Source organism: Stegostoma tigrinum, chromosome 3, assembly GCF_030684315.1.
Source record: "Stegostoma tigrinum isolate sSteTig4 chromosome 3, sSteTig4.hap1, whole genome shotgun sequence".
Classification (NCBI taxonomy): domain Eukaryota; kingdom Metazoa; phylum Chordata; class Chondrichthyes; order Orectolobiformes; family Stegostomatidae; genus Stegostoma; species Stegostoma tigrinum.
In genome coordinates this window covers 60,059,119-60,073,718 of record NC_081356.1, presented here as the reverse complement: position 1 = coordinate 60,073,718, position 14,600 = coordinate 60,059,119, and the positions used below count along the sequence as shown (strand labels likewise).

The 14,600-nt window shown below is 40.7% G+C and overlaps 1 protein-coding gene across 1 annotated transcript in view; it reads left to right on the top strand.

Annotated features, from left to right (window-relative positions):
• The window catches only part of LOC125450724 (solute carrier family 28 member 3-like), a 156,809-nt gene that overhangs the window by 129,777 nt on the left and 12,432 nt on the right, over positions 1–14,600 (top strand). Inside the window, exons 11-12 of the mRNA XM_059645012.1 lie at positions 9,846–10,043; positions 13,371–13,452. Of these exons, the coding sequence (XP_059500995.1) occupies positions 9,846–10,043; positions 13,371–13,452 (280 nt within the window). The remainder of the gene's footprint in view (positions 1–9,845; positions 10,044–13,370; positions 13,453–14,600) is intronic.

Sequence of the window (14,600 nt, the reverse complement as noted above, 5' to 3'; positions counted from 1 at the left end):
TGAGGCATGACCTACCCTTCACAAAACTGTGCTGACTATCCCTAATCAAATTGTTCTTTTCTAGATGATTATAAATCCTATCTTTTATGACCTTTTCCAACACTTTACCAACAACTGAAGTAAGGCTCAATGGTCTATAATTGCCAGGGTTGTCTCTACTCCCCTTCTTGAACAGGGGAACCACATTTGCTATCCTCCAGTCTTCTGGCACTATTCCTGTAGACAATGACGAGTTAAAGATCAATGCCAAAGGCTCGGCAATCTCCTCCCTGGTTTCCCAGAGGATCCTAGGATAAATCCCATCTGGCCCAGGGGATTTGTCTATCTTCACACTCTGTAGGATTTCTAATACCTCTTCCTTCTCAACCTCAATCCCACCTACTCTAGTAGCCTGTATCTCAGTATCCTCCTCGACAACATTGTCGTTTTTCAGAGTGAATACTGTCGAAAAATATTCATTTCGTGCTTCCCCTATCTCCCCTGACTCCACATACAACTTCCCACTACTATCTTTGATTGGCCCTAATCTTACTCTCGTCATTCTTTTATTCCTTAAATACCTATAGAAAACCTTAGGGTTACCCTGATCCTGTCCGCCAACAACTTCTCATGTCTCCTCCTGGCTCTTTTGGGCTCTCTCTTTTGGTCTTTCCTTGCTACCTTGTAGCCCTCAAGCGCCCTAACTGAGCCTTCACAACTCATCCTAACATAAGCCTTCTTCTTCGTCTTGACCAGAGATTCCACTTCCTTCGTAAACCACAGCTCCCGCAATCTACAGCTTCTCCCTGCCTGACAGGTACATACTTATCTAGGACACACAGGAGCTTTTCCTTGAATAAGCTCCACATTTCTAATGTGTCCATTCCCTGTAGTTTCCTTCCCCATCCTATGCCCCCTAAATCTTGCCTAATCTCATCATAATTGCCTTTCCCCCAGCTATAACTCTTGCCCAGTGGTATACGCCTATCCCTTTCCATCACTAAAGTAAACATAACAGAATTGTGATCGCTGTCACCAAAGTGCTCACCTACTCCCAAATCTAACACCTGGCCGGGCTCATTACCCAGTACCAAGTCTAATGTGGCTTCGCCCCTTGTTGGCCTCCTGCACACACTGGACAAAAACTGACCCATCTATAGTACTCGAACTATGGTGTTCCCAGTCAATATTTGGAAAGTTGAAGTCCCCCATGACAACTACCCTGTCTCTCTCACTCGTATCGAGAATCATCTTTGCTATCCTTTCCTCAACATATCTGGGACTATTCGGAGGCCTATAGAAAATTCCCAACAGGGTGACCTAACCTTTCCTGTTTCTAACCTCAGCCCATACTACCTCAGTTGATGAGTCCCCAAACATCCGTTCTGCAACTGTAATTTGTTGCCAAGTAGACTGTGATTGGTAGAGTGCAGGTCAGACAGCATCCGAGGAGCAGGGAAGTCAATGTTTTGGGCTGAAAACCTTCACCAAGACTGGGGATGGGAGGGGAGCCCAGAATTAAGTAGAGGGAGGGTGGAGGGGCTGAGAAGATATTAGGTGGGATGGAGATGGGTAGATGTAGGTTGGGGATTATTGTGGTTGGTCAGTGGGAAGGGTAGATCAGATAAGTGAGTAAGAAGATGGACAGGTTGGAGGGTGGAGATTTTGAAGCTGGTGGACGACTCGGGGACCAGTTCGCGGAGAACCTGCACTCTGCAGGCACCAACCAACCTGACCTTCCAAATGCCATCCATTTTAACTAGCCCTCCCACTCCCCTGGTGACATGTCCATCCTTGTCCTCCTCCACTATCAGAGTGAGGTCAAATATAAACTGGAGGAACAACGCCTGATATTTCACCCTGGGAACGTAGCCCAATAGCCTGAATATTGACTTCACCAGCTTCAAAATCTCTCCACTCCCAATCTGATCAACTTCCTAATCACCAATCCACTCCACCCTTATCACTGATCAACCACAATAACCCCTACCTGCATCCACCTATCTCCACCCCACCTAGCCTCCTTCCAGCCCTATTTATTTCTGTGCTCACCATCCCCTCCCCAGTCCTGACAAAGGGTTTCGGCCTGAAGTGTTGACTTCCTTGCTCCTCGGATGCTCTCTGACCTGCTGTGCTTTTCCAATCCCACATTTATTGACTCCAGCTTTGTCCATCTACAGTCTTTACTGTCTCCAGGTGATTGGTAGAGACATTACCATGACAGAATCTGTGTTTTTTCAGCAATTCTCAATTTGATATTAACTTCCTTATTGGCCTTTCTCTTTTTAACCCCATTCATTGCTCTTTATTTTGGGAAAGTGTATTAAAAGAAAGAGTATTATAAAATCATACACCAAATGTCTATTGTTCATGAGCAGATTAATGTAGAGAGTGAGGAGGTATTGGAAGTTTTGGCAGGTTTAAAAATGGACAGATTCTCAGGTCCGTATGAGTTGTATCCCAGTCTGCAATGGGACACAAGTCTCTAGTTCCATGACTCAAATTCTTAATTCCTTTCTGGTCACAGGAGTGTTGCTAGAGAACTGGAAGACAGCTAATGTGGTTTCACCTTTCAAGAAAAATGGTAAACTTAAACTAAGGAATTTAAAATTGCTTTCCACCGTTCATTTACAACTATGTCTTTTGCCTCTATGCCCATTTGATATCTAAAATCCTGACCATTAATCTTTGCTTTTGGTAGTAGGCATTATCAATTTGGTGCAACATTTCCAATATAACAACTGAAATTACACATTAAAGGTACTAAATCCTTTAAATGCTTTTGAACATCCTGATGTTGTGTAAGTTGCAATATAAGGGGTGTTCAGGGGTGTGTGGGTTATAGGGGAATGGGCCTGGGTGGGATGTTTCAAGGGGCGGTGTGGATTTGTTGGGCCGAAGAGCCTGTTTCCACACTGTGGGGAATCTAATCTTCCATAAGTGCAGTTCTTTTTGTTTAGTATAATAATTTATTGTTATCTATATTTATAAAAATACAGTGAAAAGTGCATAAATTTCTATAATACTGAACCTTTTTAAACACTGAAGTTATAAAAAGAAGTAATTGAGACAAAGCTGACACTATCTTGGATATTAGCAGAGCTTATGACCTGTCACATGCATTAAATTTAATAGTAACTAATGTTACAATTGCTGGAATGTGAGTTTAGGCCAAATAGACAGGCTGAGGAATGAGGCAGTAACGATTTTGGCCTTGCAATGTTTCTAAGGTAATTTGTAACTGGATGATAGGAGCATTGGTTTAACTGGAATTTGAGAAAGAAAACAGATCAATAATTTCAAATTGGAATAATTCTGATGAAGTTATCTGGATGTTGAGAAATCTGGTTTGAAAAATCAGACTTTGTAACTGGTATGATGTTATCACACTGTCATCAACAAGGATGCATCTGGCTCCTCTGAAATTGTTTGAATGGTGTTCAGATTGTAGGCCTGCTAGCCCAGATGCACCATGCATGCACTGAAAACATGCAGAACTTGTGGTTTGTGATACCAGAAAGTTGAATGCAAATTTGATGTATGAAGTGCTATTTTGGACTTCACAGATCCAGTTAATACCTTGTGTTAATCACATCCTTCTCCTCGTTCAGCATAACTCGTGACTTCTTAGACACTGAAGTAGTCCATGTTCAAATGCAGCAAGAACTGGACAATATCCAGGTTCGGGCTGACAAGTGGCAAGCAACATTTGTATCACACAAATGTCAGGCACTGACCAGCTCCAATAAGAGACAATCCAATTTCAGTGCGACACGTGGCTCAGTGGTTAACAATGCTGCTTTGCGGCCTGAGGGATCCAAGTTCAATTCCACCAATGGGTGACTGTCTGTGTGGAGTTTGCACATTCTCCCTGTATTTGCATGGGTTTCCTCCAGGAGCTCTGTTTTCCTCTCACAGTCCAAAATATGCTGGTTTGGCCATTCTAAATTGCCCATTGTGTCGAAGGATATGCAAGCTTGGTGAATTAGCCATGGTTACAGGAATAGAGTGAAGGGGGTGGTGGATGGGATGCTGTTTAGAAAACCACTCTGGATTCAATTGGCCAAATGGCCTGCTTCTATACTGTGGGGATCCTAATGATTCTGTAAACCACTGGTCCTTGATATTCAATGGTGTTACCATCACTGAATCCCCTGTTATCAACATCCTTTGGGTTACTATTGACCAGAAACTCAAGTGGACTTGTCACATAAACACAGTAGCTACAGGAGCAGGCCAGACGCTGGGAATACTGCGGTGAGTAACTCATCTCCTGACTCCCCAGAGTTTGTCCACCATCTCCTGGGCACAAGTCAGGATGTGATGAATTACCCCCCACTTGCCCACCCCCAACAACACTCGAGAAGCTTGAAACCATCCAGGAAAAAGCAGCCCACTTGATTGGCACCAAATCCACAAGCATTCACTTTCTCCCCCACCGATGCTCAGTATCAACAGTATGTACTGGCTACAAGATGCACTGCAGAAATTCACTAAAGATCCTCAGAAACCACCTTCCAAACCCATGACTATTTCCATTTGGAAGGACTGGGACAGCAGAAACTTGAGACCAGAACCTGCAATTTCCCCTCCAAGATGCCACCAACCTGACTTGGAAATATATCACTGTTCCTTCACTGTTACTGGATCAAAATCCTGGAATTCCACCCTGAAGGACATTGTGGGTCAATCTGTGGCACGCAGACTACAGCAATTCAAGATGGCAGTTCATTACCACCACCTCAAAGGCAGCCAGGGACTGCCAAAAACTACTGACTAACCATTGATGCCTGCGTCCAATGAGTGAATACAATAAGATTAGATTAGATTCCCTACGGTGTGGAAACAGGCCCTTTGGCCCAACAAGTCCACACTGCCCCTCGGAGCATCACGCCCAGACCTATTCCCCATAACCCACACATCCCAGAACACTATGGGCAGTTTAGCATGGCCGATCCACCTAGCCTGCATATCTTTGGACTGTAGGAGGAAACTGGAGCACCTAGAGAAAACCCATGCAGACACAGGGAGAATGTACAAACTCCGCACGGACAGTTGCCTGAGACTGGAATCGAAACCGGGTCCCTGGTGCTGTGAGGCTGCAGTGCTAACCACTGAGCCACCGTGCTGCCCCCAAGGGTCATCCAACGTTCCATTGAGATACTTTTAAAATTGTTTTACTGGCATAGTTCGTGGAAATATTGTTTTCAGAGTTGTACAATCCCATATGTGCTAATACCTTCAACAACAACCAGTTTGAAGTAATCAGTTGAGCTTGTAATATCAAATGTTTACACTTGGCTGTAAGTAACATATGCACATAATGTGCAAGCAATAAGATTATGTTCAAGGCTTGTGCATTAGTTATTGTTTTCCCGGGAGGAGCTCACAGATTCTTGTTGCTTTCTCTATGGCAGTGCCTCAGTTTAAAAATGACTTGTCAACTAATACACAATCTTTAGCCCTCTAATAAATTGAAATTTGACTATTGGAATTTTTGTGTTTGTCCTGATGAGTACATGATAAAAAAGCTTCAGCAACAAGTCACTCCTTTCAGCAATACTAAAGAGAAAGTCCACAACAAAGTCAGATTTAGAGGCGAGTGAGATTCTATGTCAAACGGTTTCATGATGCAAAGTGAAAAATCACGTGACACCAGGTTATAGCCCAATAGGTTTATTTAAAAATGCAAACTTCCTAAAGTTTGCACCCTTCCTTGGGTGTACTGTGAGAGAGATGGTACAAGACACAGAGTTTATAAGCAGAAAGGTAATAACCGAAAACAGGCTGCCTCTTGTTGAATTTTTTAACAGATAGGAAAGAGACTATTGATTAAAATGCAAAGTCTAGATTCTTTTCAAGTCATTGTCCTGAGATAATTAAAGGCTTTATCAATGTATACAAGGGATGACATCTCAGGCCAGATAATACATTCCAAGTGTGAGGTTTGTTTAGAATCTGTCTACGTTTTAAACTGGGGTCAGGTTTTTTCTGAGCAAAATAGAATGTATCTGCAACTACACAAAAATCTTGAATGAAATAATTCAGGTGTGTGTGTGTGTGTGTGTGTGTGTGTGTGTGTGTGTTTGTGTGTGTGTGTGTGTGTGTGAGAGAGAGAGAGAGAGAGAGAGCGCACATGTGTGCACTTGAGAGTGTGTGAATGTGAGGGAGTGCCTATGTGTATAAGTGGGTGTCTGTGTGAGAGAGTATGTGTGTGATAGAGGGTCTGTGAAAGCGTATGTGTGTGGGAGAGTGTGCATGTATGTTTGTGTGGGAGTATATAGTGTGATGGGGTCACCTGTAATGTGACATGAACCCAAGATCACGATTGAGACCATCTTCATGGGTATGGAACTTAGTTATCAGCCTCTGCTCAGCGATTTTGTGTCGTTGTGTATCTCGAAGTCCACCTTGGAAGACGCTTACCCGAACATTGGAGACTGAATGTCCTTGACCCCTGAACTTTGCTATGCATGATCTCTAACCAACGCTATACACCAGATACATTGATGACATTTTCTTCCTTTTGGTCTGATGGTGAGGAATCACTGAAACAGCTACGTAGCGATATCAACAAGTTTCATCCTACCATCAGATTTACCATAGACTACTCTTTAGAATCAGTCAAATTCTTGAATACATGCATCTCCATTAATGACGGACACATCAGTACCTCATTCTACTGCAAGCCCATGATAATCTCACGATGCTGCACTCCTCGAGCTTCCATCCTCTCTTTCTCACATACACACAGACAGTCACGGACACATGAATTATTTCAGCCAAGATGTTTGTGTTTTGCAGATACCTTCTGCTTTGCTCAAAAAAAAACTTGACCCCAGTTTAAAACATAAACTGATTCTAAGAAAGACCTCACACCTAAAATGCATTGTCTGACCTGAGATGTCACCTCTTGTATACATTGATAAAACTTTTAATTATCTCAGGGCAATGACATGAAAGGAATCTAGATTTTGCACTTTAATTAGTAGTTTCATTCCTAACTGATTAAAGATTCAATGAGAGGGCAGCCATTTTTGGTGTTACCTTTCTGCTTCTAAATTTTTAAATGCCTTATATCCTCTTTCTCACAGTATGCCTGAGTAAGGAGCACAACTCCAAAAGCTTGCGTTTTCAAATAAACCTGTTGGACTATAATCTGGTGTCGTGTGATTTTTGATCTTGTCCATCCTAGTCCAACACCAGCATCTCCACATTATGGTACAAAGTGGTAATGGAACAAGTAAATAAAAGGAATTCTGTCTGGAGAAGGTGTAAATAGCAGGATAGCAGCCATCCAAATGCCAAGTAAAGCATTTAGGAAAGAAATGAGAGGACAAATCAGACCAGTCCAAAGAAAAATTCAAAACCACCGCCCCATTTTGTTATGATCTAACATTTGTATTTACTGTTGAGAGAAGATAGTGAAGTGTTCAGCTCGAATATGAAACATTAGAACATTATAGAGGGTCTCCCTCTGTGCTTTATGACTATGACTCTATGACTAAGGTCAGAAAAATCGGTGGAAGAAAAATACGGAATTGATATTCCAGATAACTGCAACTGAAATCTCTGGGTCATGCTTGCAACTGATTAATTCCACTAAGTAGACACCCAGTCTACACTGCTCTCTCCAGTGTAAAGGCGACAGCACTGAAGCAGCTAGTAGAGCATACTGATCAAAAGATGTAATAGTATATAGTTGTCATATGAAAGCAGTTTTAGTTGGTTAAGAGAAGAATTCAAAGGACGGGTGTTCTGTCCAAACCATCAATGAGTTTTGTGATGACTGAATAATAGACAGGATGGAAACTTTGGAATGCTGTAAGATGAGGAGAAGATTAATTGCACTTCTTATCCTACCATTGCTGGTAGAAATTTCAGAGGATGTTTCATTGGATATTGAGGTTCATATTGTGTAAGGTGAAAACAAAAGGATTCCTATCACGGTTTTGAGGAGAAGGGAAAGGAAAAAGAGTGAAACAGGGCACAAATTTTTTTTAGGGCCCCTCTTGAGGTTTTCTCAAGGGCTACGTCTTGATTTTTGGCAGCTACTGTTTTAGTTTTCACAGGCTACTTCTTCATTCTCAATAATTGCTTTCTTTTAATTATGCAGTCAGGTGTTTGTGTTGATGTATGGAGTATTGCACTCATACAGAAGCACGATAAGAAAAATTCACTGATGTCCTCAATAATTATCAACTGTCCATCAAACTTCTCAAGAGGGTTGGAATATAAAAGCAGCGATGTGCTTCTGAGGCTTTATAAGGCTCTAGTTAGGCCCCATTTAGAGTACTGTGTCCAATTTTGGGCCCCACACCTCAGGAAGGACACACTAGCCCTGGACTGTGTCCAGTGGAGATTCACATGGATGATCCCTGGAATGGTAGGTTTAACGTATGATGAACGGCTAAGGATCCTGGGATTGTACTTATTAGAGTTTAGAAGGTTGATGGGAGATCTAATAGAAACTTACAAGATAATGTATGGTTTAGAAAGGGTGGACGCTAGGAAGTTGTTTCCGTTAGGTGGGGAGACTAGGACCCATGGGCATAGCCTTAAAATTAGAGGGGGTAAATTTAAAACTGAAATGAGACGACATTTCTTCAGCCAGAGAGTGGTGGGCTTGTGGAATTCATTGCTGCAGAGTGCAGTGGAGGCCGGGACGTTGGATGCCTTCAAGGCAGAGATCGACAAATTCTTGATCTCAAAAGGAATCAAGGGCTACGGGGAGAGTGCAGGGAAGTCGTGTTGAAATGCCCATCAGCCATGATTTAAATGGCGGAGTGGACTTGATGGGCCGAATGGCCTTACTTCCACTCCTATGTCTTATGGTCTTATGCTGCAACACACGAGAAATGTGCTGATTTCTTTGATACCACTGTATTTAAATTGGTATGAAGACAACAAATATAAGTTAGCGAAATTTGCCTTCCAAAAATAACTGACGTAGAGTTCTAAGCATAAAAAAGCCATCACCCTAGTGTTAGAGCTCATGTGTTTCTTTTGCATAGTCACAATGCTGAAATATTTTAACCATGCAGTTACTATTCTTTTTATGCATCTTTGGTCTCAATATCAGATTAAATTTAACAATTGACGCAGCACTAACTGCAGATGTGCACCGTACTTTTCTCCACATAGCAGCTGAACATCTGCATACCTTAAGCCAGAGTGTCTGCATTCATTGACACATAATTTATTACCTCAGTAATTTCAAGTTCTAGTTAGGTGAGTGATCTATTATTGCCAGTTTTGAAATTGCTGTCTTTTCTTTGTATTCACCCCCATCCAACAGATCGTCATTGGTAGCCTCTGTTTTTCCCATCTCCCTTGCCACTTCCATGCTCTCCTCCTCCCTTGCAGTTTTTGTTTTTTTTCAACATCACCCAACTCTGCAGTCTGTCTGTCTTTCCTCTAACCCTTCCCCTTCATCCTCCATTCCTCTCCCTCCTTGTCTCCCCTCATCTTCCTTTCAGGTACCCAATTTTCCCCCATCCCCTTGAACCCTCCATGCCTCTTCCATACTTCTGGCAGCCTACATGTTGTCCTTTGCATGACTTGCCATGATGAAAAAGCAACACTCCCCAACTTGCTACACAAGTGGCAATCATGGCTGCAAGTGGACATTCAACGATTGATTCATCGGCAGTCCTGTATATTTTGAGCACTGATGTGAAATGGATTGGACATTGTCAAGGGCTCTGTCAATCATGGTGGAGGAAATCTTCATGTAAGGTAAAAGGAAGGCATCAAAAGCCTTAGTATGGAATGTTGCATCAGATGAACAGAAGCAATAGAAGATGGAAATATCTGTGAGAATGGACTAAAGTTTTTGATTCAATGTCATGTGATGTTTCTTTCAGCTAATTTGTTCCTATGTCTTCATGCCACTTGCCTTCATAATGGGAATAGACTGGAATGACAGCTTTATGGTTGGCGAGCTCCTTGGAATGAAAACTTTCTTCAATGAATTTGTAGCTTATGAAAAGTTATCTAGCCTGATTGCCAAAAGAATTGAAGGAAACCTTGAGTATGTTGATGGTCTGAAGCAGTATTTATCAGTAAGTAAATTTTAATTTTTTCTGTGATATTATACTTAAACAAATAGCATCATATATATTTTAATTAACTATTCAATAGGATGCTACTCTTGTTGATCATACAAGACCTGTTTGAGTTAACTAGGATCGAATTATGAAATGCTCAAGGTCTTATTTCTGAATTAATTGTCAGTTTATTAACAAGTTATGAATGAACTGGAATAAATCCAAGGATGAAAATTCAGGCCAGGATCAGTGTGCATCGTAATGGTGGATGAAAGTCTAGCTGGGTTCCAGTTGTGCAATAATATGGGACTGCTATCAAGGCAAACAAAGGGTAATTAGTCACAATAATATGACCAATACATTATTCTGTACAATCATGCATATATTGGTTAATAAGACTGGAGTGTTACAAGCACAGATTGTTTGAGGGATTATGATGTTATGGTGGAAATGGAGACCTGGCTTAGGGAAGAGCAGATCTATGTGTTCAATATTTCTGGAGGAAACGGAATAAAATAAGGAGTGTTAGTGTCAACAGGTGGCTAAGGAGGGCCTTACAGTCCAGGAGGAAGAAGCAAGCATTAGAGTGTTTAAGAATAGAATCAATATAGGTATACCTAAGGCATAAGGAGAATGAAATTAATCGCTTGCTGTAATATATAGATCGCTGTTTGCTAGGAAAGATTTGTTCAATCAAATTTTCAAGGCAGTTACAGAGAGGTGTAAATATCATTCAATAGTTACAGTAGTGGAAGCTAATTACTCATATATTGACCATGAGATAGTGAGGGCTAAGTGCTCTGAGATTATGTTCAGGAGAATTTCCCTCAGCTGTATTAGTCTAGTCCAACATGAAGTGATGCACTGCTGGACCTGTTTCTTGCGAATAAGGTGGGCCTCATCAAGTGACAATAGGGGAATATGTGGGAGAGAGTAATATTCTGTCTAAAGTTTTAGGATTATGGTAGGAAATGACTTTGGTCAAACCGGCGTAAAAATAGTCGACTGTCAGAGAGCAGACCTCAATGGGGCAAGAACAGAGTTGGGCCCCATAGACTAGAATGAAAGGTCAGGAGTATAAACGGTAGCTGAACAATGGTCTGCTATTAAAAAAAGATGATATTTGGGTGCAGTCAAGGTATATTTCCTCAAAAGTGAAAGGTAAGATAGGATCCAAGGTCCTTGGATGACAAAGGAGATATAAATTAAGTTAATGGGGAAAAATTGTACTTATGACAGCTGACAGGTAGTAAATACATTTGACAATGAAGCTGAGTGCAAAAGATTCAGAAGTGAGAAGCAAAGAGGGATTATGAAGAAATGTTGTCAACTTACTTAGGAGATCCCCAAGTCTTCTATAAGCACATCAAGTGTAAAAGGAGGAGTAGGACTGTTGATGGACCAATAAGAGGGATTTATACTGAGAGACTTGGGACATGACTGAGATGTTAAATGATTGCTTTGCATTCGTCCTTAATTCCAAGGCAGATGCCCAAACCATGGTGACAGAGGAGGAAACTCTGTCACTGGAGGGTTTAGAATTGATAAGGAGGAGGTGTCGGATAAGCTGGATAAGGCACTAACCATACGAGATGCATGAAAGGATACTGAAGGAAGTGAGTAGAAATTGCAAAGGCATTGGCAATTAACTTGCAATCTTCCTTGGACTTGGGGGAGGTACTGCTAGAGGATTGGAGAATGTTAAACATTATTACTTTGTTCAAAAATACTGTAAGATTCATCCAACAAGTATAGACCAGTCTGTTTGATGTTGATGGTGTAGAAGCTTTTAGAAACAAGTATACTGGATAGAATTAATATAACATGGAGAAATATGGATTGATTCAGAAGAATCAGTGTGGATTTATTCAGGGGAATTTATGTCTGTCTAACTTACTGGGGTTTTTTGAGGAGCTAACAGATGGTTGGAATGCTAGTGCTGTTAATGTGGCATACACAGACTTCCAGAAGTGTGTGATTTGGTAGTATACAGCAGAGGCGTAGAAATATGAATACAAAATTGGTTGAGGCATGGGAAACAGAGAGTAACAGTTAATGAGCATTTTACAAGCTGGAAGGAAGTTTATAGTGGTGGGCCCAAGGGGCTGGGATTGGGGCCCTTGTTTTCCTGATATATGTAAATAATCTTGGTGTAGGGGACTGTTTCAAAGTTTTAGGATAACCTTCAACTTGGGAGAATTGTAAATGGTGAAGAAGAAAGTGTAGACTTGATAAAGGTCAGAGTCAATTTGTTGGAATGGGTGGATACATGGCGGATGAACTTCAATGCAGAAAAAGTGTGAGGTGATGCACTTTCAACATATGTGCGGAGACAGTACAAAATTAAGTGTACTATTCTAAATAGTGTGCAGGAGCAGAGAAACCCCAAGATATATGCACATAAATTATTAACGGTGGCTGTTTTCTCGGCTTTATAAATAAACAGCAAGAGCAAGGACATTATGATAAACTTATAAAAGACTCACATTAGACATAATCTGGATTGCTATGTACATATTCTGGGTGTGACAGTATAGAAAGAATGAAAGAACATGAATATATTGGAGAGAGTGCAGTAGAGGTTAAGAGAATGGTCCCAGGAATGAGACCTTTTGTGCTCCTGAGATGCTGCTTGGCCTGCTGTGTTCATCCAGCCTCACATTTTATTATCTTGGAATCTCCAGCATCTGCAGTTCCCATTATCCCAGGAATGAGACACTTCATTTATGAGGAAAAGTTGGAAAAATGGAACAGCTAGTCTTGGAGAGGAGAAGGCCAAGAGGAGATTTGATAAACACTGTCAAAGACAGAAGTGATCATGGAGAAACTTTTCTCACTTGTAAACAGATTGGGAATCAAAGGGCAGGGTTATAAAGTGTTTTGCAAATGAAACATATATGAAGCAAAGAAAAAATATTCGCACAGTGAGTACTCTGGGTATTGAATGGACTGGCTGAATTATGATGGAGCACGGATAAGTTTGCGTATTCTAAAGAGCCTTGGACAATTATTTAAATCGAAACAATGTGCTGTGTTGTGAAAAAATGCAGGAGGGTAATACTAAGCTAAAATGCTGAGACAGCCAGCCATGTGTGGCTGAATTACTGCTTCTAACCGAAGACCATTTGGCATTGCGTTTATAATACTTGTATAAAACATGAGCCAATGAACTCAACAATTTTTTTTACTTCTCTCTTTTAGTTTTAGATCTTTTCCTCAAAATGTTAGTTCAATTTTGCAAACTCAAATCAATTTTATTTTGTATCAGTAAATTCAAGTACAGGATCAGAAATTTTTCTGAATAATCACATATTCAATTTCTTTACTCTGGCTTTTTCCTAGGCCCGTTCCGAAGCTATTGCTACATATGCCCTCTGTGGATTTGCTAATTTTGGTTCTATTGGCATTGTTATAGGAGGACTGTGTAAGCTTTTTACTTGGTGTTAACGTTTATCGTAAAAATATAAGTCCTTTAAATCTAATAGGCTATAAAATTAGAGATAGTGTTTGAACAAATCAATTCCAATCGATATTTTTAGAGCAGACATCCCATTCTGAAGTATGAGGCTATGAGGTAAATTATGTGAATTTACCTGGCATAGAACTTAAATTACTGACAGACATGTGACTTATGATATGTATTTAAAGAAGACAGCAACAAGGAATGTCTAGTTTGAAAATATATCCATATACTGATATTCATTTTTGCACCATGATCATTATAAAGCTTTTTCCTATTTCTTCACTTTTTAGAAGCCCCTTAATTCCACACAGTTTCAGAATTCAACAATACTTTGCTTCCCAATATTATGAATTTCACTTGTTCTACTTTCTGTTGTCAAGTTTCTAAATCCCTTACTTTTCCAACAGACTTTGTTTCTGTCTTTATAATTTGCCCGCTGTTGTTACTGCTTTCAGCATGGTTTGTATGTACTTGTTTGTAGTACTAAGGTAAGAATTTCGAAGCTTCTTCAAAATTACGAGAAATATCTGAGAATGTTGGATGTGGAGAATACCATGGGTCTTGACAATATCCTAGAAGTAAGGCTGAAGATACGTGCTCCAGAACTAGCTGCTTTTCTTGACAAACTGTTCCAGTAAAGCTACAACATTGGCATCCTCCCAACAATGTGAAAAATTACCCAAGTGTGTTCTGTCCACAAATTCATTTTGTTATTATTGTTATTTTGTTCAATTACTGTCCTGTCAGCCTATCATCAATCATCAATCATCAATGCAGTGATTAAAGGTGTTCTGTGCAGTGCTGTCAACTGACTGTGACTCATCCGTAACCTGCTCACTGAGGCTCAGTTGAGTGTTCCAGCAGGGTGGTTTGGTATTTAACCTTATTACTATGCACAAACATTGGCATTAACCGTATTCCAGAAGTAAAGGGAGAGTGATGGCACTTGACATCAAGAAAACATTTTACTGAATATGGTATCAAGGAGGAGCCCTTACCAACCTATGTCATTGAAGCTAATGGAAAACCTCCCTCTGTGGCTAAAGTCATACCTAACAAATGAAGATGACTGTGTTTGTTGGATGCTCACTATCTTAGCCTATGGACAT